This window comes from Giraffa tippelskirchi, chromosome 2 (assembly GCF_054371585.1).
Source record: "Giraffa tippelskirchi isolate mGirTip1 chromosome 2, T2T-mGirTip1v1.2.pri, whole genome shotgun sequence".
NCBI lineage: Eukaryota > Metazoa > Chordata > Mammalia > Artiodactyla > Giraffidae > Giraffa > Giraffa tippelskirchi.
Genome location: NC_137276.1, coordinates 157,259,006 through 157,283,927, shown reverse-complemented (window position 1 = coordinate 157,283,927; position 24,922 = coordinate 157,259,006). Strand labels below are relative to the sequence as shown.

Below are 24,922 nucleotides of genomic sequence, written 5' to 3'. Positions count from 1 at the left end.
TGCCCTTAATAAAGCAGACTCAATCTAATCATGAGAAAACATCAGCCAAACCCACCATGAGAACATTTTATCAAAAGCCCCGAGGTCATGGGGAAAAAAAAAGAAAAAGGAAAGACTGAGAGACTGTCACAGCTTGGAGGAGAATAAAGAAACAGAATAATTAAATATAACATAAAATCTTGGATTAAATCCTGGAGCAGGCAGAAGACATTAGGAAAAACAAAACAAAAAACTGATGAAATTTGGATAAGGTCTGTATTTTAGTTAATAGTACTATGAAAGTGAAAGTGTTAGTCACTCAGTTGTGTCCGACTCTTTGTGACCACGAACCGTTGCCTTCCAGGCTCCTCTGTCCATAGGATTCTCCAGGCAAGAATAGTAAAGTAGGTTGCCATTTCCTTCTCCAGAGGATGTTCCTGACCCAGGGATAGAACCTGGGTCTCTTCCATTACAGGCAGACTGTTTACCATCTGAGCTACCAAGGAAGCCCTGCTACAGTATAGTATTGTACTGATGTTTTATTTCTAGGTTTTGATACCTGTATTATAGCTCTGTAAGTTTCTAGAAGAGTTTGAATGCAATTATAATATTTAGAAAAGAATTCATGCTCTTAATTTTCCAAAGGGATATAGAAAAAAATCAGGCTCAATATTTTTTGAAACTTGTTTCTTAGAACACTACATTTCCTTATAGACTGGGTGACCATATCATACATTATCCAAATCAGGATTCTTTTGAAAAGCAAGAAAATGCTATTATTAATAGTATTAAAAAACACATGCCTGAAGATTTGGGGAAAAGTTAGGGAAGAAAAGCTACAATCACATCAATCACAGCTGCTTTATTTTTATCAGTTTTATATATTTGGGTTTTGAGAAAGATTTTCTTTTTAGAAAACTTTTCCTTTAAAAAATAAAAAATCCACTGTATTAAGCTTGCCTAAGAAACTCTCTGATAGTCTGTTCAATCCACAGAGTTATAGTGCCCACGCTCTTATTCATCTTTCACAACCAAGCTCAAATCCTTTCTCTTCCACAATGCCTTCCCAAATAGCCAAGGCAAAAATTACTTTTTATTCTATCACATTTCATATGCACATCTCAGACATTTCATCCAGTTTTCTGAGAATCAGAGTCACAAGTATGGCTATTCATCTATTCAACTAATCTAATATTTCTCTACCTTGGAATTATTGCTATTTGGGGCTAGGAAATTATTTCCAGCAGGGGAGTATGTCCTCCAGATTTTAGAAAGCTAAGCAGTAGCACCTCAACCCCGGGTGTGGCAACCAAAAGTGTTGTCTACGTATTGCCAATGTCCCCCAGGGATAAAATCGTCTCCTGCTGAGAACCACTGAACTAAAGGAAGTAGAGAACATGCTATATCATGAGCATTCAGATCAAACAGATCTGGTCTTACATTGCTAATATGGTTCTCACTAGCTGTGTGATCTTGGGCAAGTCTAACCTCTCTGAAATTTATATCTTCTATAAAATAAGGATATTAATAGCATCAGATTCATAAGTTGTCTACAAAGATCAAACTAACTTTAATAAATAAGGATTTGTAAAAGTTCTATGCTCATATGCCCACCTGCTAATGTCTTCTAGGAAGGTTTGGGGAAGGGTATAAGATTAAACTGGAACTTGCAGTCATATTGCAAAGGCATTAAAGGAAGCCTATTGCCAAAAATCAATATTGTCAATAAATAATTAACTACATCATCATTGAACTATGATTTCCTAAAGTCCAAAGCTCAGTTCACCTTAACTTTTCCATGGGCAACACCTTCTTGGTTGTCAGGATGCCTTTTCACAGATTATATATATATATATGTGTGTGTGTATATATATATGTGTGTGTGTGTATATATATATATACATATAAAATTGGGTTAGAGAATGCCTCCCTAGTCCTCATCATAAGTCTTATTTCATGAGAATTCTCTGTGGCCTCAGAATCAAAATGATGGAAAGAAAAAGTTGACACTACTTTACATTCAGTGACCTTGGCATTTCACTCGAATCAGATGCCCTTCATTTCTAGTCATTTCTGTGAACCCTTTAAGAAGAAGATGGACCATGAAGACAGAGGGGCAAGCTGGGCATGAAGGAGAGGCAGACAAAAGGCCAAGTCCCCAAGCTGGCTCTTGAGCATTTCAAGCACCTGAACTTATTCTATGTGACAGGAACATGGTGTCATTTGATATGAATGCCACCAGCCACATACTTTTCTTTAAAAGCTTTTATACTCCCACCCCTGGCTCCCTCTTTTATTCCAGTCTCAAAAACAGAGGGTCAAGTTTAACAACTCCGGTTACAGAGGCATGTGTGCTGGTTAGGGTAAAAGATAGGTGTGTGGCATGTGTATGTGTGTGTGTGTGTGTGTGTGTGTGTGTGTGTGTGTGATATTCTTGACTTTACAGCGATTATTTACCAGCTGAGTGACTGGGCCCCTGGTTTGCTTCAGGTGCTGTCTGCCAGCAGTTCACTGCCCAGAGTCTCAGTTTTCCTTATTACAACCATCTCTTGCTTCCTGTTTACCCTGGGTAAAGAGACCAGGTTTCATGCCTGCAGGCCCACATTCCTTTGCTGAGCAGGTTTTCCAAGCCTCAGGCTACAGGTTTCACCCTCCCATTGTAGCAAGTGAAGCATGTTGAAATAAAAAGTAAGTCCATCCAACACCCAACAATGGAAACCACTTGGGAAGCTGCACAGCTGAACAGAATGTTTATATCATCCTTGCACGATTACTTGGAATTATCTTTATAGAGACAATGTGACTGTATGTTTAAGAGTACAGAGCAAAAAGGGAGGATGAGGCAGAACCTTTTTTTCCTACAAATTCTAATTTCCATCCTCATCCTATTCCATTTGCCCAACCCTCCCCAGGCTATTTTGCACATGCACGCGCACACATATACACACACACACTTTAAACTCTAGCTTAAATGAATGACTCTTTGTCCAAGAACATTTTATACACCTTTGTAATTTGCAGCTTCTAATCATGTTTCTTTTACTTAAAATGTCTTTCTGCATCTGCTTTGATGGCTAAATCACTCTTGAGTTTCACATCAAATGTTATCACATTTGTTAACTTCTGGACTTATCTATTCTTTTTGCTGGGCTCTGATAGAACCTTTTGATTCTCTCTATCAACAGTATTTACACATTAAATTATAATTTGTTAAGTAGGCCCTTGGACTGCAAGGAGACCCAACCAGTCCATCCTAAAGGAGATCAGTCCTGGGTGTTCCCTGGAAGGACTGATGTCGAAGCTGAAACTCCAATACTTTGGCCACCTGATGTGAAGAGCTGACTCATTTGAAAAGACCCTGATGCTGGGAAAGATTGAGGGCAGGAGGAGAAGGGGATGACAGAGGATGAGATGGTTGGATGGCATCACCGACTTGATGGACATGGGTTTGAGTGGACTCCGGGAGTTGGAGATGGACAGGGAGGCCTGGCGTGCTGCAGTTCATGGGGTCGCAAAGAGTTGGACACGACTGAGCGAATGAACTGAACTGAACTGAACTGACCATTTTTTGCCTTCTCCCTCTAGCCTATAAATGTCTGGAGGGCAAAATCTGTTTTATTCTTCTTGTTACCCCAACAATTAGCGCTTCCCTGGTGGCTTAGCGGTAAAGAATCTGCCTGCCAACGCAGGGGACACAAGTTCAATCCCTGGGTTCTGAAGAGCCCCTGCAGAAGGAAATGGTAACCTACTCCAACATTCTTGCCTGGGAAATCCCATAGACCGAGGAACCTGGCAGAATACAGTCCATGGGGTCACAAAAGAGTAGGACACAGCTCAGCAACTAAACAAACAACAAAATCCCAGCGATTATTCACTGCATTGCTCTGCATATAGTAACAGTATGCCCGGTGGATACTTAACAAATATTTGTCAATCCAGTGGTTAGGACTCAGTGTGCTTTCATTGTCAAGGCCAATGAAATTAGTCATTCAATCTAGGTTCAATCCTTAGTCAGGGAATAAAGACTCCAAAAGCTGAGCAGCCAAACAATTAAAATAACAAAAATAAACAAATAAATAAATATTTGTTCAGTCTATGTGGTGGGAAACCAATGGGTTAAGAATATAAAGTTACATTTGATTACTAAAATATTAGTTCAGTTTCATAATTCCCTCAAAAATAAGAAGAAAGATGCCAGACAAAAGTAAAAAAGGGTTGGTCTGTAGCTCACTTTGATTAGGCTATAGAGCATTCATGATCTATTCACTATTATTCTAAAGCTCTGGACTCAATCACTAGTTCCTCTCAACAAGACTCTCCACACAAAGAATCCATTAAGACAATGTGAAATCAAGCACAGTTATCAGTTGGATCCTTGATCTATAATTTGCTTAATAAATACCACTCTGTAACCTGTCTTCACTGACTAAACTCACTTTAATTGTTCCTGCAAATTGTAAGCCCTCCAAGCTTCATGTAGATTAGAGAATATCTCACAAGATTCCTTTAACTGCCCCTTATTGATCATGCCTCTAATTATGGGTAGCCATAGCAATGGTGGCTTAAGTTGATTTTCAAAACATGGACCTTGACAGTTCAAATTGGTCGAGACATCTGACCATTTAACTGGGCCTACACAAGTGTCCAAAGAATGACCTCTTGATGTCAGAGGGCCAAAAACTCCACCCTCAGATCATGCTGATGCTGCCATTTTCTGAATACGCATCCGAAGAAGAAGCAGGTAACTCAGATATGCCTGCATGGAACACAGATTGCCTCAGCTTTTTCTTGCCTCCAATCACCTTTCTCCATGCCTCAGACCACCCTGCTTTTTATCTCATAAATATCTCAAGCCTCTTGCATTTGGGGAGGTAGATTTGAGATCTGTTCTCCTCTCTTCTTTTTTAGCTTCCTTGTGAAGGAATCCTTTCTTGCAGAAAACCTCAGCATCTAAGCATTTGGCTTGCTGTGCATTGGGCAAATGAAACTAATTCCATAACAAATGATTAAAAGAAGAAAAATATGGCTAGAAGTAGCAAATATTAAGTGGATGAAACAATTAAGAATAACTGACCTTGGTTGTAAAAATATGATATCATATCCTACCCTATCATATATCATAGAAGTGACTATGAATATAAACACACACAGACTTCCTTCTGGTTTTTAAGCATTTCCTTGAGCATTAACAAATTGTTTGAATGTGGAAATACAGTTATTGTAATACCTTAACCACTCTAAGTACCTTCACTTTTAAAGTGGAGATAGCATTCTGACCTCAAAGAGTTTTTGTTAGTCGAATTACATGAAAACATGCAAACTGTAATCAATAAATATCATGTAATCACAAAATTTATATGAAATTACTATGTCTTGTAATAATAACAGCAATACCAAAAATGTTGTTTTCTATTTTCACAACTGTTTTATACGAGTAATGCAAAGTATGTGAATGTGCAGATTGAAAAAGTTGGTAAGGCTTAGAGGTAAGCAAGAATATCTGGAAAGAGGCCACTTGACTATCATACTTATCAGATGGAGAAATGATGTAGAGTTAGTGAGATAGGTAAAAGAAGTAATGAATTTTAACATAGTATTTCATAAATTTATGGGGATTTTTAGATCAGTGCTGAAGGACTTAGAGATAGTATAAATTTGAATTTGAATGCAATTTACCCATTAATGCTCCTTCCTCAGGTACCTTTCAGCCCAATCAAACCCATGACTCAGCTTTGCCCCAGTGTTGTATGATCTGACACCTATATTACCAGTTCAACTTTCTCTCCTGAGCTTCAAACAGACCTAAATTTCTAACTTCCTGGCAACCAGCTTAACTCCACATTCCATGAACATTTCAAACTCAACATGTCCTAAACAGAATCCCCAAACCTACTCTTCTTTTAGTTCTCTCCATTTAAATTAATGGACTCACCATCTACCAAAACAGACCATACCATCTTTGACTTCTTCTTCTCATTCACCTACCATATCCTATCAGTTATCTTCCTCCTCTGATAGCCTGAATATCTCAAGATTTCTTCATCTCTCTCCATTCCTAGCACCCCAATGTAGTTTAGGTACTTATATGTACTATATGAGCCAATACAATTATGGTGAGAAATACACAAGATTAAACTCCAGCTAAGCTGTCTGTGTCTAAGACACTCCATGCATTTTCAACTGTCTCTACATCTTTGCAGCTGATCCAAACTTCTTTTTCAGTTATTTAATACTTATTTTAAAATCTTTGTATTTTTATCTTCTTCCTCTATTAAGCAATGCCTTCCACAAAGGCAAGAATCTTGTCTCATTTTTATTTGTATTCTTAATCACAATCATAATACCCACAACTTGCAGGTACTAGAAAACATTTGTCAAATAAAGAGATTCCAGGTGCTGTAGAATAAAAGACTCTGAGTAAAAACAAAAAATGAATTTTATAAATGTACTTTTAAAAATAAATTATTCCATTAGATCATAAATAATTTGAAATTTTTTATTGTGGTTAGCTCAGTTCCACATAATTCTCTCTCTTCTGCCATTGTGGGTTTCCTAAATTGAATTAGGGCTTCCCTCAAAGCTCAGTTGGTAAAAAATCCATATGCAATGCAGGAGGTCCCAGTTTGATTCCTGGATTGGGAAGATGCTCTGGAGAAAGGCTAGGCTACCCACTCCAGTATTCTTGGGCTTCCCTTGTGGATCAGCTGGTAAAGAATCTGCCTGTGATGTGGGAGACCTGGGCTCAATCCCTGGGTTGGGAAGATCCCCTGGAGAAGGGAAAGGCTACCCACTCCAGTATTCTGGCCTGGAGAAAAAGAGTCAGACATGACTGAGTGACCTTCATTTTCAAATTGAATTAAATTGCTTCAGGTATTTCATTCAGTTATGCATTTTCCCCATATTCTTCTACTTTTATCCTATTTCATTCACGAGAGAAATTAAAAAAAAAAAACTAGTTTAAATCACTCTTTAAAAATTGTATTATACCCAAATATTCATATAAAAGGGATTCTATATCCCCAGAATTACTATTCTTATTTATACTTTTGCATTAATATAACTGAGTATTAATCAAAGCCAATTTTGGAAAAAGTCCTAAACACAAATACTTTGTGACATAAAAACCAACAACAAAAGAGAAACCAAGACACAAAGAACTGGATCAGAGCAGTCATCATCTCATATCCCAGACTGAGATCACTTGTTTTCTTAGAGATCTGGGACTCAGGGTGGCCTTTGACGAAGAAATGGTTTGGCAAATGAAGGTTCCAGACTGTTTTTAGGAAGAAAAGAAGACTTTGAAAGAATAGTTGAATGAGAAAATCCTTAAAGAAAATACACTTAACAGATTCACAAAGTAGTTTGATTGATTGAAAACCAACTAATTAATTAACCAACCACTCTCCCTGCTCATACCCATGTATGCATGCTCGTGCATGCGCACACACACACGCACACATAAACACACACACACACACACTATTCTTACTTTCATCTAAGGAGAGCTATATGAACCTCAAGTTTCCCTTTTAGCCTTGGCTGATAGGAAGTCTTGGGCAAAATGTAATGTTCCAGTCTACTAGCTGCATTCATGGATATTTGGGGGGTAGTTACTCTACCACAACCCCTTTTTTAAACTTTCTATTTTATATTGGAGTATAGCCAATTAACAAAGTTGTGATAGTTTCAAGTGAATAGCAAAAGGACTTAGCCATATGTATACACGTATCCTTTCTCCCCTAAACTCCCCTCCAATCCAGGTTGCCACTTAACATTGAGCAGAGTTCCCTGTGCTATACAGTAGGACCTTGTTTCCACTCCCTTTTGACATTTTATTTTTCATCTTCCTTTTAAAGTATTCAATTTTATTTCTATATGGCAGAAAAAAAATAAAGCACTATCAAGTATTAGAGCCATGCAGTGTTATTTCTCTGCAAGTAACAGAACTTGTTTTTTAGTCCTTTACCCCGATTTCTTCCAGCAAAGAACACTCAGAGAATAAGTGCTTAAACATAGCAGGTATGAGAAATAAGAGAAGACTTGGCCCAGGAAGTGATAGATGCCATAACCAAAGCAGGTGGTATTTATTTTTGATTTGTAATAAAAAAGGGTAACTACTACTTCAAAATATATATTGTATTAATTATTAGAACCAGATTCCCTTTAAAGGCAAGAAATGGCTTTGGAAACATACATTATTAAGCTCTTTCAGTTGGATTAACATGCATTTAAAAAAAAAAGAAACAGATAAATAACTCTGCACTTTAATAAGGAAGAGGAAAAGAACAGGAGTTTGGGGAGGAACAAGAGCAGGAAAGAGAAGACGAGATTCTGAAATTTGAGCATTATTGTTAATAATCTTTAAAAATAAGAAGATCCAGTATTCCATCTAAAGTTCTGGGCATTATTGTGATGTAAATTCCTATTGTATCTCCCAGAAGTCCTCAGTGAGTCTTCTCTCATGTCTTTGTGTCAGTGTTATGTTGTTCTATATGACTTCGGGTGGTTAAGAGTCAGACTAGGGGCTGATGTTGATGCTTGGGTTGCTGCTGCTGCTGCTGCTAAGTCGCTTTAGTCGTGTCCAACTCTGTGCGACCCCATAGACGGCAGCCCACCAGGCTCCTTCGTCCCTGGGATTCTCCAGGCAAGAATATTGGAGTGGGTTGCCATTTCCTTCTCCAGTGCATGAAAGTGAAAAGTGAAAGTGAAGTCGCTCAGTGGTGTCTGACTCTTCGCGACCCCATGGGCTGTAGCCTACCAGGCTCCTCCATCTGTGGGGTTTCCCAGGCAAGAGTACTGGAGTGGGGTGAGGTATGGTGAGTTAGGAGGATCACATAATCCATACAATGAACTAATTTAGCACCTTCAAAACCTACTCCAGTGTTCTTGCCTGGAGAATCCCAGGGACAGCGGAGCCTGGTGGGCTGCCGTCTATGGGGTTGCACAGAGTCGGACACGACTGATGTGACTTAGCAGCAGCAGCAGCAGCGCCTTCAAGAGCTTGACGTCAGAGGCAAACTTTGAGACCATAAGCCCCTGAAGACATCTACATAAATCTTAAAAGGACCCTTGCCTTTTGCTGAGAGCAGAATGGGATTCTAGCCAACTTCACTTACATGTTAGAGGGAAAGAAGACCCCCTCTAGCCTCTAATCACATACATTTTGCCTCAGATCCTTTTTGTAAAATAATGGATTTATCAATTAAAATTATTTGTTTATACACATACATACTCACTTACATGAAGAAGTATGTTTAAAATAAAGCAAGAAATGGAATATATGCCATCCAACCATAGAAGGACTTAAATGCAGATTGCCATATTTTGAATTTATAGCAAATAAAGAATTATGATATTCTAAAATGATGACAGCCTATAAAGATAAAATAGAAAGGACAGAGAAGGCAAGAATTTCAAAGCCCTTATGTATATTCTTATATATATCTGGTTTTGTTGAAAATATAAAGGCTGATTTTCCACTGCATTTATAGCTCTGTTTTACTTTCTGACTATTCAGAGTGCCCAAGGACAGCTTAAGTCTCCCTAGGAAAGTTGAAATAATAGTAGAAGGGGACCTCTCAGCCATCTGAGACAAATTTAAAATCTACTTGGGAAGATGAGATTTAAAGACATAAAAAGTACTCTTAATTTCTTTACAGTTTATGGAGCATTTATATATACTTTATCCCATTTAACCTTACAATGGCCCAGTGAGGTTCAGAGGAAAGGCAGTTGTTCATCATGTCCATTTTAGAGATAACACTACCAAGGCCTAGAGGAAAAAAGTGATTAAACATGATCACAGAGCTATATCTGACTTTCTGCTTAACACTATTCTACATTCCGTCTCTGAATAAAATAATTATAATTTTATTATACACAGAAAATTCTATATACACCGTAAGCAATAAACATAGATGAACACAAGTATTGCAATTTTTCAACAATATTACACTATAATTTTTGCTAAGAAATTAGCAAGAGGAAATAGCATCATATGGTTAATATAAATACTGTGGCTTTTTTCTAATATAAAATAGCTCCACTGTTTACTAAAAAAATTCTATAAACTTATTATAGCTTTTGTCTATATAAAACCCAGGTTGAATCTTATCATTTTTTTAACAGTACATGTTTTAAAAGTATATAGATTCTCCAAAAAACTAATTTAAGAGTGACGTCCAAGCTGCCTCCTACCTTGCAAATTTCGAGAAACTTCTCACTTGTGTATTTCATAGGGTGCTCAGTGAAGGTAGCATAAGGCACCTCAGTGGACCACGGATTCCAGCGGACTAACAGTGACTGTTGTTCAGGACTCCCCCAGTAGATCCTAAGGCCTTCTCCTTGTCTCCTGAAAGAAAGAAGCTTTCCCTTAGATTAGTCATCTTCATTAGATTAAACCAAAAAGAAAAGGATGCAAAGGAAATGTACTACCCCAGTCAGCCTTCGTATTGATGCTGAGATAAGAGGCTGACCTACCAACTAGCTGAATTCTTCCCAAGAATTTAAGAGGGAAGAAAAGGATGGATTTGGTCTCAAACATGATGAGTAAGAGACAGAGAGGCCTGGCGTGATGCAGTCCATGGGGTCCTAAAGACACGACTTGGCAACTGAACAACAACAACGTGATGAGTTCAAGGTGTTGTTGAGAATTCTGTGGGTTAATGCTTGGTTGGAAATGTGACTCTGGTGTTCTGGACAGAAACCAAGGCTGGAAATAAGGATACTGAAGTGATGCCAATATTCTGATGGTCAAAATTAAAAGAGAAAGGAAGAAAGAAGAGTCAAGGCGGCAGGACAGGAATTGAAACATGGAAGACATAGTCAACATGGGAGATGGTTTCAAGGAGAAGGAAGATAATAACAACTACAGAATCTACCAAGCAGGAAAACCAGGCAAGAAATGACTGAGAAAAGACATCGGGACTTCTGTAGTAGAAGAGTATGTTTGATCTTTAAGAGAATTGATAGCCAATTCAAAATGCCCTGTGACCTCAGCTTTTATGTCTGCTGGTTCTCTATTCTCTGCACACATTTCATCCACCAGAATTGCAGCAACAAACATGCCAGAGGTCTGCCTTGTCACAGTTCTGAGCCACAGTATGGGGGAGGCACCACTATCTTTTAGAGCCCAAGCGTATTTAGTAAACCCAAATGGAGAGCAAGAGAAAGTAGGTTTGCGAGTGATGATAGGAGGGGAGTTGTGGGAGGGGAATGTGGTCTCACTGAATAACAAGTCTGTAATCTCTGTGGCCTCTTCTTTTTGCCTGTACCCTTCAGAATTTACAGTTTGTGGCTTTAGACATTTCTGAATGCAAAGAGGTCCCTGGAGGTTAAGCCAATCTCAGGTGCTTTGCATTCGACGAGCTTTAAAACTAAGTTGCCTGTAATTCTAAGCAGCCCCATGGAACATCACAGAGCTCTCCTTTCTTCTAGAAATTAAATCCTGGGATCTAGAAAGAAAAACCAGAGCTCAACTGTGATGCCTTCACAAAGCTGTCACTTCCTGTATTAAGGACAGATTCCTTTGGGAATGTCATTGTGGTTTCCAAATGTTTACCCATGTAGAGATGTGTATAAACACAATCTCACACCTACACATAAAACACTCCGACTGGCCTCAGCTTCTTCTTACAAAAGGGAAGTAAGAAAAGAGCCTGGAACATTCTGCTGCCCAATTCTCAGATTTTTGATGATTCTATCTGAAGGCTGATATCCAGCTTTTTTTTTGCCCTTAATCCTTTGCCCAGGAAGGAGGAAAAAAAAGAAATAAAAAGAAAAGAGAGAAAAATTAAAATATCACTGAATATCGCTCAAGTTCCCTTTCTGCTGGTTCATTTTCTTAGCTGCTATACTGGCTTCCTTGATGGCTCAGAGGGTAAAGAATCTGCCTGCCTTCTCCCTCAGAGTCCATAAGACTGTTCTATGCATCTGTGTCTCTTATTCTGTCTCGCATATAGGGTTATCGTTACCATCTTTCAAATTCCATATATATGCATTAGTATACTGTATTGGTGTTTTTCTTTCTGGCTTACTTCACTCTGTATAATGGGAGAAGGTGAGGGTGGGACGTTCTGGGAGAATAGCATTGAAACACGTATATTATCATATGTGAAACAGAACACCATTCCATGTTCGATGCATGAGACAAATGCTCAGGGCTGGGGCAATGGGATGACCCAGAGGGATGGGATGGGGAGGGAGGGAGGTGGGAGGTCCAGGAAGGGGGACACATGTAAACCCATGGCTGATTCATGTCAACGTATGGCAAAAACTATTACAATATTGTAAAGTAATTAGCCCCCAACTAAAATAAATAAATTTATTAAAAAAAAAAAAAGACAATATCCTTTCCCATTTTTAAGTTCAGTGATATCACATTGGTAAATTGGAATTGACGATGATGGGGGTATTTAAACCATGAAAATCATTAAAAGCTATAAATCAAGAAAAAAAAAAAAAGAATCTGCCTGCAATGCAGGAGACACAGCAGATGGGGTTCGACCCCTGGATAAGACAGATCCTCTGGAGGAGGAAATGGCTACCCGCTCCAGTATTCTTGCCTGAAAACTCTCATGGCCAGAGAAGCCTTGTGGGATTCAGTCTATGGGGCTGCAAAACAGTCAGACATGACTGAGTATACACACTGACATTTATCTCCCTCCCACCCTCCCATATTTTACTTCATTCCTTTTTTCCCCTGGCCTGATAATAAGCCTTAAACTCAATGAATATTCTATGCATGCTGGTTAATGGAGCATTCTGGCTTGAGTCCATTAAAACAACTTTCATGATACAATTATTTACTACTTCATATGTCAATTTATGTGCTGGGTGCAATTTTCCTTTTATCCAAAGGGGATGAAAATCTGCCAAGATAGCTTTCCCAGTAAATATAGTTTATATTCTTTCACTTTAGGGAAACCCCCAAAGGAAGTTTAAAAGCATGAAATTCAAGAGGGACCCTATTTCTAAGCAACCAATCAATTTGAGTGTGGCAATGCCTTTCAGAGATGTAGTATACCACTTCTAAATAGACAAGTTCAGTCAACCTTCTCTCCTGAGCTCTAGAGGTGATAGCTGGAGCTCAGGAGAGAAGCTATCTACAGATGAGCAGTTTCTCCAAAGGTAACACTAAAGTGGTATTTCTCAGCAAATCTTTCAGAACTAGAGTGCCATAAAAATCTATCATATTCTGTCAAATATCATTAAGGCAACTGTGGAGAATATGACCAGGAATGCTTTATTAAACAGTTATATGTGGTACCATGGGAGTGGTCATCCCAGGGGAGAGAATAGAATAAAAAATGCAATGAACAGGAAGTCAGGGAGTGCCGTGGAAGAGTCTTGGTTTTGACACTTAATGCTATGTGACTATATAGCCAAGCTCATTTCTCTTTCTGAATCTCAATGTCCTCATATTTCCTTTAGGGTGTCTCCACGTGGTGATATTTTATGACCTCAGTAACTCTGTGTAAATGGTGTAGACAGCTATGGTCATGATGCTACTAGCATTACCCAGTCAAGGACATACAAGATCCACAAGAAACCTATGGATTGTGGCTTCTTCAGTTTGGGAGCATCGAATTAGCCCCTCTGAGGAGAACACATCTTCTGCTGCAAAACCCTCACCCAGTATTGTTCCATCACTCCTCAGGAACTTTAGCACCTACCACAATGTTTTACAAACATGGAAAAGAACAAATCAGTCACCATGTGGTGGAATAATAGTTTAAGGTTTATAAACTGTAGAATCTCAGAGCCAGAAGGGCTTTCGGAAGATAGAACCGAGTGCCTTCTTTCTGGAGATGAGAAAACTGAGTCTCAGAAAGGACTAAGGGTTTCCTGAAGCATCACTACACACAGGGGTGACCTGGTGAGAGCCCTGGTCTCTCAAGATTCCAGTCAGGGGTCTTTTCACCATCCTGGGCTATAATTACAAAATACATCCCAAGTTAAGCTCCTGCCATTACAAAATGCAGTATCATTTCCAACAGACACAGAGGTAAAAAAATTGCCTGAAGGAGCCAGCCATAATCTGTGGGCACAACGCCTGCCCAGGGATCCCAGCTAAAGGTCAGAAAGCCCTGTCTCAAAAGAAGCTGTAAATTTTTATATACTCTTAACATTAGCAATTATGAGATTAGGGGAAAATAAGTTAGCCCTAGAAGTGTAGGGGGAATTTATAAAAATGTTATGTCACCAGGGTGAGAAGATTGGGTCTTTCTCACTGAGCTGCTCTGTTCAAATTAATCAACATGGGAGCATAGTCCCAGATAAATAATGCCAAAATCAAATTATTTAGCAAAGAAAATTTGATAGCCTTCTTTTCAAAATCATACTCCAAGGGTAAACCTTGGCTTTCGCTAGTTCTATGTCTTTGGACATTTCACACTACCTTTCTGATATTTAGGTAACCACAATTTCATGAGGGACAAGAGGATAATAGATGAAAAAATGTTTTGTATGCTGGAAGGTTCTGTCCAGCTAGCAAATATTAAGTCCCTATCATGTACCATAATCCTTACTGGGTACTGTTAGAGGCTTTCTTTCTTTTTTTCATTTGACCCTTATAAGCAATTTTTTAAAAATATTTTGATAGAAACAAATGAAGTTCACTTCACAGGAAATAAGATAAAGAACATGACCAGGTTTAATCAGAACATTATCTGAGTCTTGAGCACAGAGGAGGTGCTACAGTCTTCTATGCGTTACTTCACCTATTAATCCCTTTTCCTCCATCTGATTCTGAGTCCCAGGGTATTTCTTATGTGTTCAGCTTCTGCTTCACATAAGTGTATTGATGTATATAATTTCCTGTGCATGCTCAGTCACTTCAGTTGTGTCCAACTCTTTTCGACTGGACTGTAGCCCACCAGGCTCTTCTGTCCATGGGATTCTCCAGGCAAGAATACTGGAGTGGGTTGCCATGCCCTCCTCCAGGGGATCTTCCCAACCCAGCGATGATGGAACCCACATCTCTTATGTCTTCTGCACTGGCAGGTGGGTTCTTTACCATTAGCGCCACCTGGGAAGCCCATATGATTTCCCACTTAGATTTAAATCCATCGGAGAGACTCTCATTCACCTTATGACAACCTTTCAATTCTGTTATTCAGACTGAATAAGCACAGTTCTGTAAAACTTTTCTAATAGGTTAAAAATCACCTTTTAAATCACCTTAGAGATGGTTCTCTGCAACATTCCTAAGCTGTCTATCTTCAATTCCACCATTTAATCAGCAAACTCTCTGTGCAGTATATTATCAGGAGTAGAGAAATGGATAGGGTTCAATCCCTGAACTCTAGCAAAAGTGAGAGTGTTAGTTAGTCACTCAGTCCAACTCTTTGTGACCCCATGAACTGTAGCCCGCCAGGCTCCTCTGTCCATGGGATTCTCCAGACAAGAATACTGGAGTGGGTTGCCATTTCCTTCTCCAGGGGATCTTCCTGACCCAGATATCAAATCCAGATCTCATGCACTGCAGGCGGATTCTTTATCACCTGAGCCACCAGGAAAAGTCTGAACTCTAGAAGCCCATGATCTTTTACTTTCGTCTGCTTCCCAGGCCTAAACAAGCACAGAAACCTGAATGTCCCATTACAGAAGCGCAGAAGTTCACCTATTATAACTTTTTTTTTTTTCCCACTTTCTATCCTCAAAGAAACCAGCTGGATATGGCCTCCATTACCACAGAAGTAGAAACAAGAAGGTTAATGTACCTTTCACTTCTGGTAAATTTCAAAACCTCACACAAAGGTACAGAAGTAGAAGAAAAAATTCATTAGGACTCATAAGAACTTGATGCAGGAAGAGGGTATATAACAGCTAGAGATTGTTAGGATCCTAGTATGACTGAGTTGGAAGGCTCTTTAGAGGATGTTTCTAGTTCTTTCATTTTATAGACATAAAAACTGAGGGCCAGAATTTTCAAAGACCAGAGTTCTTCCTTTAGTCATGTTAATTACACGTTTGACTCAGTGACTCAGATGCAGAATTCTCTTCAAATACAGTTGCAGGCAGGGTGGAAGGCCCAAGCAATTACTACTTTAAATCATCACAGCAGCCCAACAGATTTTCCTCCTCCACCAAAAAAAGCAAAGGCATATTGAAGAGTGGGGGCTTATACAAGAGAAGCTATCATACAAGGTCCAAAGGACCAATCATGGAAAACAAATATGGTTTAACAACACAAAAAGGAGTTCAAGTTCAATGGAGGGAAAACTTGCTTCAATTACAAGCTTTTTGAGACATGAATTATTTTTGTCAGAAAGACTCCTCTCCTTGAAGTCATTTTTAGCTAAACTAGAAAAACATGCCAACCTGTCTGGGTTAATTTGCTCATTCCACACATTTTTTCGGTCCTGGGAGAAAACTGTGCATCCTTTTGCACAATGTGATACAGTCAACATCCTTTCCCAGGATGGCCCCCCACCCTACCTCACCCCTGCAGCTTCCATCTAGGCTTTCACAGATGCTGTGCTGAGGTGTAAAGTATCTGTTCAAAGCACCGAATGAGGAGGCCAGTCCGCAAAAGGAGAGACATGGTGGCTTCCAGGACTGCCTCGTCAGCCGCCCCTCCTTCCTACTCATCTCGAATCTCAAAGCTCCACCACAGAATTAAAAGCATAGCTCCAGGCGGCAAACCGAGATTTATGAGGAAGCGCAGACATTAACTCTTGCTCTAAACGCAGGGCGTGTGCTTGTAAGTAGGGGTGAGCAAACAGAGGGAGGCCGCGCAGGAGGAGGGGGGAGGGCGGCAGCCAGGGGGAGAGGGTAGTTCAGAGCAACACAATGTGCTTTCTAAACGGCTCCTTTTCCCTACCTCCCGGTCTGTATTGTTGCAAGGCAAGGCTTCTAGGCCCCTGAAACGTTAGTCCCTTGCTTATTTAATCTGCACAAAAGCAGGGCCGGGGTTGGCACCCTGGAGGGTATTCAATGCTCCTCTGCTCAATGAATGACCTCAGACGAAATATTTTCCATGACAAGAACCCAAAAGACGCTGGCACAGAGTCAGACAATAAGATCTGCAGAACGTGTTTACATTCTCTCCGTGTCCCCAGGCTGTTCCAAACCCATAGGCAGGTGCTGCCTTTATCTGCTCTCTTTGCTCACCTGGCTCCCTCCCAGAAGTTTCCAGGGCCTTGGGATCAGGGAGATTAACCATTTATTGGCATGGGGAGTCAGGAAAGTTTGTTTCATGACAGAGAGGTCAGTGATAAAGCAATAAACAGACCAACAATGTCTATAAAGAGAGAACTCAGGAGTAGTGTGGTGCTAGGGTAGTAACTTTGAGTACAGTTAGGAGGCCTGCATTCAAAAGATGGATCTATTTGCTGAATAACTTAAAACATTTTCTTTTGTCTGGGCTCCAAGGGTCCTCTGTGAAACCAGGTAGTTGAACTAGATCATTGCTAAGGTTCTTTTGAACCCCAATAAATTATATCTGTGCAGAAAGACCAAAGCAATGTTTATTACAGTTAGGGCTTCCCTGATGGCTCAGCAGGTAGAGAATCTACCTGCAGTGCAGGAGACACAGGCGATGCCGGCTGGATCCCCTGGTCAGGAGGATCCCCTGGAGGAGGAAATGGCAACCCATTCCACTATTCTTGTTTGGAAAATCCCATGGACAAAGGTGCCTGGTGGGTTGTAGTCTACAGGGTCACAAAGAGCTGGACACGACTGAGCACGGCACACAGCATGGCACACTTTCTGAATGTTTGCATCCCCGCAGAAAAGTGAAAGTGAAAGTCGCTCAGTCGTCTCCAACTCTTTGTGATCTCATGGACTATACTGTCCAGGGAATTCTCCAGGCCAGAATACTGGAGTGGGTAGCATTTCCTTTCTCAAGGGGATCTTCCCAACCCAGGGATCAAACCCAGGTCTCCCACACTGCAAGCGGATTCTTTACCAGCTGAGCCACAAGGGAAACCCCTTGCGTCCCCCCAGAATGTCTGTGTTAAAATTCTAATGCCCAAGGCGATGAAATTAGGGAGTGAAGCCTATGGGAGGTTAAGTCGTGAAGGCAGAGGTCTCAGGAATAGGATTAGTGCTTTTATAAAAGAGACCTCAGAGAGGACCTTCATCCTTCTCTTATGTGAGGACACAGAGGGAAGGCATCATGTATGAGTCAGAAAGCAAGCCCTCACTGGATGCTGAATCTGCTGGCTCCTTGATCTTGGACTTCCCAGGTTCCAGAATTATGAAATAAATTTGGGTTGTTTACAAGCTACTCAGTCTCTGGTGTTTTGTTATAATAACCTCAAAAGACTAAGACACTCATTATAAAACAATAAAGGCATTGGATTAGACACTCTCTAGAAGACACTCCAACAATGCACATGTCTAGCATTTCTGACCAGAAAGAGACAAGGATTATCTACTTGTGGGTTTCACTTAAATGACATACACAAATATTTTACTTTCCAGAATTGATATGAATGGATTATTTGGATGGATATCATTTTAAAACTTACATTCTTATTTTCTTACACAGTTTATATTAAAAATACCTAATTCTTTTATGGCTTAATAAAAATCATCATGAACCCCAGATTTTAAGACATGAAAGGGATTTAATATTTGTGTGTGTCCTATGTCCTTCATTGCTTAATTTTGCCAAAATAGAGACTGAAGTTTAGAAGGGTACCTAGGCGAATATTCAGAACTCCATAATACTTTGCTATCCTCTAATGTTTTCCTTTATGAGGGCCAATTGTTATATATGAAAAGTAAGACTCTTACTCAAGCTCTAAAAGAGTCTTGACTGCTAAGTTTATTAGTTCTTATATCAGCTGTCTCTTCTCTCACCGTCAGGCAGTCATTTCTCGCTGCCATCAATATTCCTGACTCCAGCAGTTCTTTCTAATTTGCTATTTCTATACTTCTATTGACAGGCTAACTAGGAACGCATTCCTATTGGAGTCACGGGTAAATAATTAAACAAACAAAAAACCCTCTTTCTCAGGCCTTTTCCTAAAGGGAAATGTGTCCATTTTGTAACAAAAGCTTTGATTTCACAGATGCCACTTAAATGGAAAGTTAATCCCAGAAAGTAGAATAAATTAGTTTTAAATAAAGGAGAAGAAACTGATTCTTTTAGTCTTGGGCATCTAAATGCTCATGTTTTAGAAGTTCCATTTGGTGTTCCATGCTTGTCAGGGTGAAACAAATTGTGATCCTAGGATTCAAAATGATAACCTGTTTGCCACTGATGAAAAGGACATGAAATTTGTCATCCTTAGAGACATAGTCTGGTAGACTGGTGTTATATTCTTTACTAGGAGCCTCACATTCTGATTCTTCCTTCAAACCTTTTAGACTTTAACTCCCACAATATTTAACAATTGCTCTGAATGTCAACTTTATCAGCAAATCCCCATTAACATTCCTCTATAAAGTTCAGAGAAATTATTTTGGATAAATTTGTAAGTAAGACTGAGTTAGGAACAGTCCCTAAGAGTTGAATCAAAGAAGTTTTCATTTGTTTAATACATATTTACTGATCTTCAACCTTGTGCCAAGTACAATGCAAAGAGTTTGAAGAACACACAACAAGTCTTCAAGAAACTCAGAACAGCCTAATGGCTTTGTAAAGTAGGTGATCTTTAAGCTGGGGTTTGATGGATGTGAGGACTTTGATAAGTCAAGAAGGTGATTGAAAAAGAATTGCATTAAGTACATTGAAGAGAGAGGAAATCATGAGAGCTAAGATCCAGTTGGGTTGGGGGTAGAGGAGAAAATCAGAGAAACAGAAAATTTAATGTATATGTCATGATTTGTGTTTTTATAATGTTTTTGTCTATTTCCAGATGTGCTACATATAAGTCATATGAGTAATGGAATATCACTAAACCATGAGAAATAATGACATAATGTCATTTTCAGCAACATAGATGGACCTAGACATTATCGCACTCAGTGAAGTAGGTCTTAGAGAGAAAGACAAATACCTTTGATATTACTTGTATGTGGAATCTAAAAAAAATGATACAAACGAACTCTTTTAAAACAGAATCAGACTCACAGACATAGAAAACAATCTTATGATTACTAGAGGGCGAAGGGTGGGGATAAACTAGGAGTTTAGGATTAACAGATACATTCTACTATATATAAAGTAGATAAACAATAAAGACCCACTGCATAGCATAAGGAACTATACTCAGTATCTCATAGTAACTGGTAATGGAAAATAACCTGAAAAAGAATACATTTGTGTGTATATATATATAACTGAATCACTTTCATGTACAGCAGAAACTAACACATTTTTACAATATAAAAATGTTATACTATATACAACAGCCATACTTCTATTAATAAAAAAAAAAGAGAGAGAGGCATTTATCCCAAACAGCATTAATCCTTCAGCACTTTGATGCTTTTGAATTGTGGCGCTGGAGAAGACTCTTGAGAGTCTCTTGGACTTCAAGGAGATCAAACCAGTCCATCCTAAAGGAAATCAATCCTGAATATTCATTGGAAGGACTGATGCTGAAGCTCCCATACTTTGGCTACTTGATAGGAAGAGCAAACTCATTGGAAAAGATCCTGGCACTGGGCAAGATGGAGGGCAGGAGGAGAAGGGGGAGGCAGAGGATGAGATGGTTGGCTAGCGTCACCAACTCAATGGACAGGAATCTGAGCAAACTTGGGGAGAGAGTGAACGACAGAAGAGCCTCTCTCATACTGCAGTCCATAGGGTCACAAAGAGTGCCACATGATTGAGTGACAGAAAAACAGCAATCCCAACCAGCTGTTCATCCCCCCCATAAGCCAATGTAAAGACAGTCATTTTGGAGCTCATATTTTCATTTGTACTCTCTCTTTATCTGAATTAATTCACCCTCTGCTTTTCACCACAGCTGCTCATACAACCAGCTCAGAAACTTAAAGGGACTTCCAGATGCCTCTCAAATTCAGAAATGCTTTCCCAGCCTGACATTCAAGGCCTCAAACAGTACAATACTGGAAACGAAACAGCATTCATTTCCAGTATTTAAAGCCAGAACTCCTCAAGTCTTTAACCCAACAATTCAGCTTGCTGAGCCAATCTTACAGCATTTGTGGTAATTTCACCAAAATGAAACGATTCTGTATCCTTGTCTTATATTTATCATCAAATGAATTGGGATCTGTTCAAAAATAGAGTTGTATGTCCAAACCATGGCCATTGCCTTCACCATATCCATCTCATAATACATGGCCAACCAGTTGTGAAATGAATAGACCCATGGTCTTTACTGTTAAAAATGCAAATCACAACACAATAGAAATATTCATTCCTCAGGCCAGAATGATCTGGCTGCTTCTTTTTCCTTTCATTAGTTTAGATTTCTGAATTTCATAGTTCAAAAATAAGCTCTTAAATTGGTCTCTGTTTGTTTAAAGAAGATGGGGGAATCCACCCATTTTGAGATGTACATAAAATGAGATTTTTTAGAGAAATGCCCAGGACAGAAGGACTTGTACTTTTGCCTACAGACTATCTATCTGTGATCCTGAAAGCACTGTACTGCACTCCTTATCAGGCCCCTTCTGTGCCAAGAAGCTGCCATGTGTACAGAGGCGAGGTAACTCTTACAAAGTTACCAAGGAAAATGCCACACAATAAAGGAAACAGTTTTGAGTCAACTCCTTCTATTATGAATTGGGCTATTTGGCAAATTGTGTTTCCCTCAGATTTGTGTAAGTTTTTGTCTCCTTTCTAAAAAGGAAGTTACTTTTGAGCGCCCCAAATAACCAAGTTTCAACAAGCACAGAGCTAAGCTAAAAAAAAAAAAGTTTCTGAGAAAAGCAGTTCCTGAATCTTATCTGTTTCCATTTGCTCTCAGGAGAGATTGAGAGTAGATGGTCTGGAATATATAAAAGAGCAATTAGAGAGACCAGTTATTACAAACTTCTGGCCCAACTGTCCATGACTGTCGCTGTGCTCAGTCGCTCAGTTGTGTCCGACTCTTTGCAACCCTTTGGATTGTAGCCCTCCAGGCTCCTCTGGCCATGAAATTTTTCAGGCAAGAATACTGGAGTAGGTTTCCATGTTCTCCTCCAGGGCATCTTCCCAACCCAGGGATCAAACCTTTGTTTCCTGCATCTCCTGCATTGCAGGCAGATTCTTTACAGCTGAGCAATTGGGGAAGCCAGCTTTCCATAGTCCTTTGGGAAACAACCACAACCAGGGCTGCCCAGGAAGTCAGTCAGCACATAAGTCTGATAGACAGAACACAGAAACCCAGATTCTCTCCAAACACTGCTCCTTGGTTCATGCTCCAATGGCTGCAAACACTTTGCCTTCTCCACTTCGGAGGAATTGAAATAGAATAATTTCAAGACATCTTATTAATATGTCATATACTTATTTTTCCCTTTAAGTTTATGAAAACACTTTCTGGGGAAGTTTATTTATGGTGTTTAATACAGTATGTTTTGTGGACAAAGCAAAATGTCCATCTCTAATTTCCATACACAAACGTAGCCCACAATTAACATCACATTCCCTCTTGGTTACAGTGAGCTATTTAAACTGTTCAGCAAGAACTGAGTACTCAATGACCCCTTCTATTCCTGCCCCAAAGGCGCATATTCTACCTACCACAAGTGAAACAGATGACAAAAACAACAAACCCATGGTATTTAATGAAGTACTTTGACATAATAAAAGAAGTCACAAAGTTGAGAGAATGAAGTCCTGGGTTCAAACTTCAGTGCCTTCATTTACTTCATGGTCTAGGGAAGTCACTTGAATCCTCATAGTCTGTTACCCGGCTTGCAGAATAGAGGATAAGAATGCCTACTTGGCAGAACAATTGTAGGGCTATATGTAGAGTGCCTGGTGCCTCTCTACACAGGTTTAAAGCACTCCTTTAGCAAAGCTCTGAAAATTAAATCAAAAGGAAAGAAAGTTCTGAATTCTCTTGTACTCTTCTAGTTTCTTTTGCAATTTTGTAAAATCTGCCAAATCGTAATTTGATGGGGGAGGGTGTGTGACAAAGTAAGAATATGGTGTAAAATACTAAGCTATGTACAAAGTTGAGAAATTCTAGACATTTCCTGAAATAGGACTGATTTCCCCACATTCCACAGTGTATATTTGCTTTGAGGTCAGTGAGGTAAGGTTTACTTGGGGTTTCTGATTTATATTCATGTTGCAATAGTATTACTTCATATACATGTGAGCTTGGGGTTTATGATTTTGTTTTTACTTAAGATTCACCTCAATCACAGAACTTAATATTTCCACCCAGGTCCAGAGCAATGGTACAGATAGAACCGAGATCCTCCTTCTTATTTCAGTCCTGGTGTTCTATCCTCAACAGGGAAGTTTTGCATACATCAGTGAGAACAATTGGCCCATCTTTCCAAATTCCATCTACAGATGTTTCCCAGATGGTCATCTCTTGGTCCCTACTCAGGCACAAGCCCACATCCATTGGCAGCATTGCTCTTAGGAGGACAAATCCATTGAAGAATCCACACAGGCCCTGAAGGCAGATGCCAGGTCGTTTTGGCCAAGAATTCTGGCACCTCAGGTACACAGAGCAGAGTCTAAAATAATACTTGACAAACTTTAATATTTATTTGAGTCATCTGGGGACCTTGTTAAAACAAGATTCTGATTCAGTGGGTGGAATGGGTTGTGAGGGTTTAGGCTGTATTACTAATAAGCTCCCAGGTGATCCTAACACCACTGGTCCTAGTAACAAGTTACTGGGTGGGAGGGACATGGGCTATGGGTAGATCTATCCCTTTGGCCCTGAAGGCTCCTCACCCTGTAGGGATGGGCCCAACTAGATAAGGATAAAAGAAGAGCTGTCCATAGTGAGGACCTAGGGCAGGAGTCTGTGTTGGCTGGTGGAAGGCACAATGCTTTGTACATAATTGCAAGGCAGGAATATAAGAGAAGAGGGTTTGTTCTGTTGGTAACCTATTTTTGTCTTTTTGCTTCTTTAGCCCCTAATCGTCTCCAATTCTTGCCACCCCATGGACTCTAGCCCAAAAGGCTCCTCTGCCTCTGGGATTTTCCAAATGAGAATACTGGAGTGGGTTGCCATTTCCTCCTCCAGGGGACCTTTCCAACCTAGGGGTTGAATCTGAGTCTCCTGCATTGCAAATGGATTCTTTTTACTGCTGAGCCACTGGGGAAGCCCTTGGTAATCTAGAGTTCAAAGCAAAATCCAAAAGCGACAATTTAGACAGTTTTCTTACCATATAATGGAATTATTGAACAGAAGTCCTCAAGAAAATTCATTTTTTCAACAATAGAGTTGAATTAGATTTACTTGCTTCTAATTTGGGGCTTCCCTGGTGGCTCAGATGGTAAAGAATCCACCTGCAATGTGGGAGATCTGGGTTCGACCCTTGGGTTGGGAAGATCCCCTGGAGGAGGGCATGGTAACCCACTCCAGTATTCTTACCTTGTGAATACCCATGGACAGAGAAGCCTGGTGGGCTACAGTCCATGGGGTTGCAAAGAGTCAGACATGACTGAGTGACTAACCATAGCACAGATTTGCTTGAAGATTATTCAGATGTTGACAGTGATACAGCCTCATATAACAGAATGTCCCTCAATATGTGTGTGTGAGGGATGGGATGGGGAGGGAGGTGGGAGTGGGGCTCAGGATGGGGAACACATGTAAACCCAGGGCTGATTCATGTGAATGTATGGCAAAAACCACTACAATATTGTAAAGTACTTAACCCCCAACTAAAATAAATAAATGTATTAAAAAAAAATGTGTGTGTGTGTGTGTGTGTGTGAGTTTTCTAAAACAACAGCAATGACAACAAACACCTCATTCTTGCAACCATTCCTCATTTGACAAGGTCAATCTTCTCTGACCACCCAAGTTACCCTCCTTTGAATGCATTTCAGCTTTCCAATGTTCTTATTAAAGTATGAGACCAAGAAAGGAAAACAATGCTCCAACAGTGATTTAAT

General features: G+C 39.7%; 1 protein-coding gene across 2 annotated transcripts in view; it reads right to left on the bottom strand.

The window, feature by feature from the left end:
• Nucleotides 1–24,922, bottom strand: part of TPRG1 (tumor protein p63 regulated 1) — a 309,619-nt gene that overhangs the window by 6,452 nt on the left and 278,245 nt on the right. For both annotated transcript variants that reach the window (XM_081536803.1, XM_081536810.1), the window contains one exon: nt 10,177–10,330. In XM_081536803.1, the coding sequence (XP_081392929.1) occupies nt 10,177–10,330 (154 nt within the window). The remainder of the gene's footprint in view (nt 1–10,176; nt 10,331–24,922) is intronic.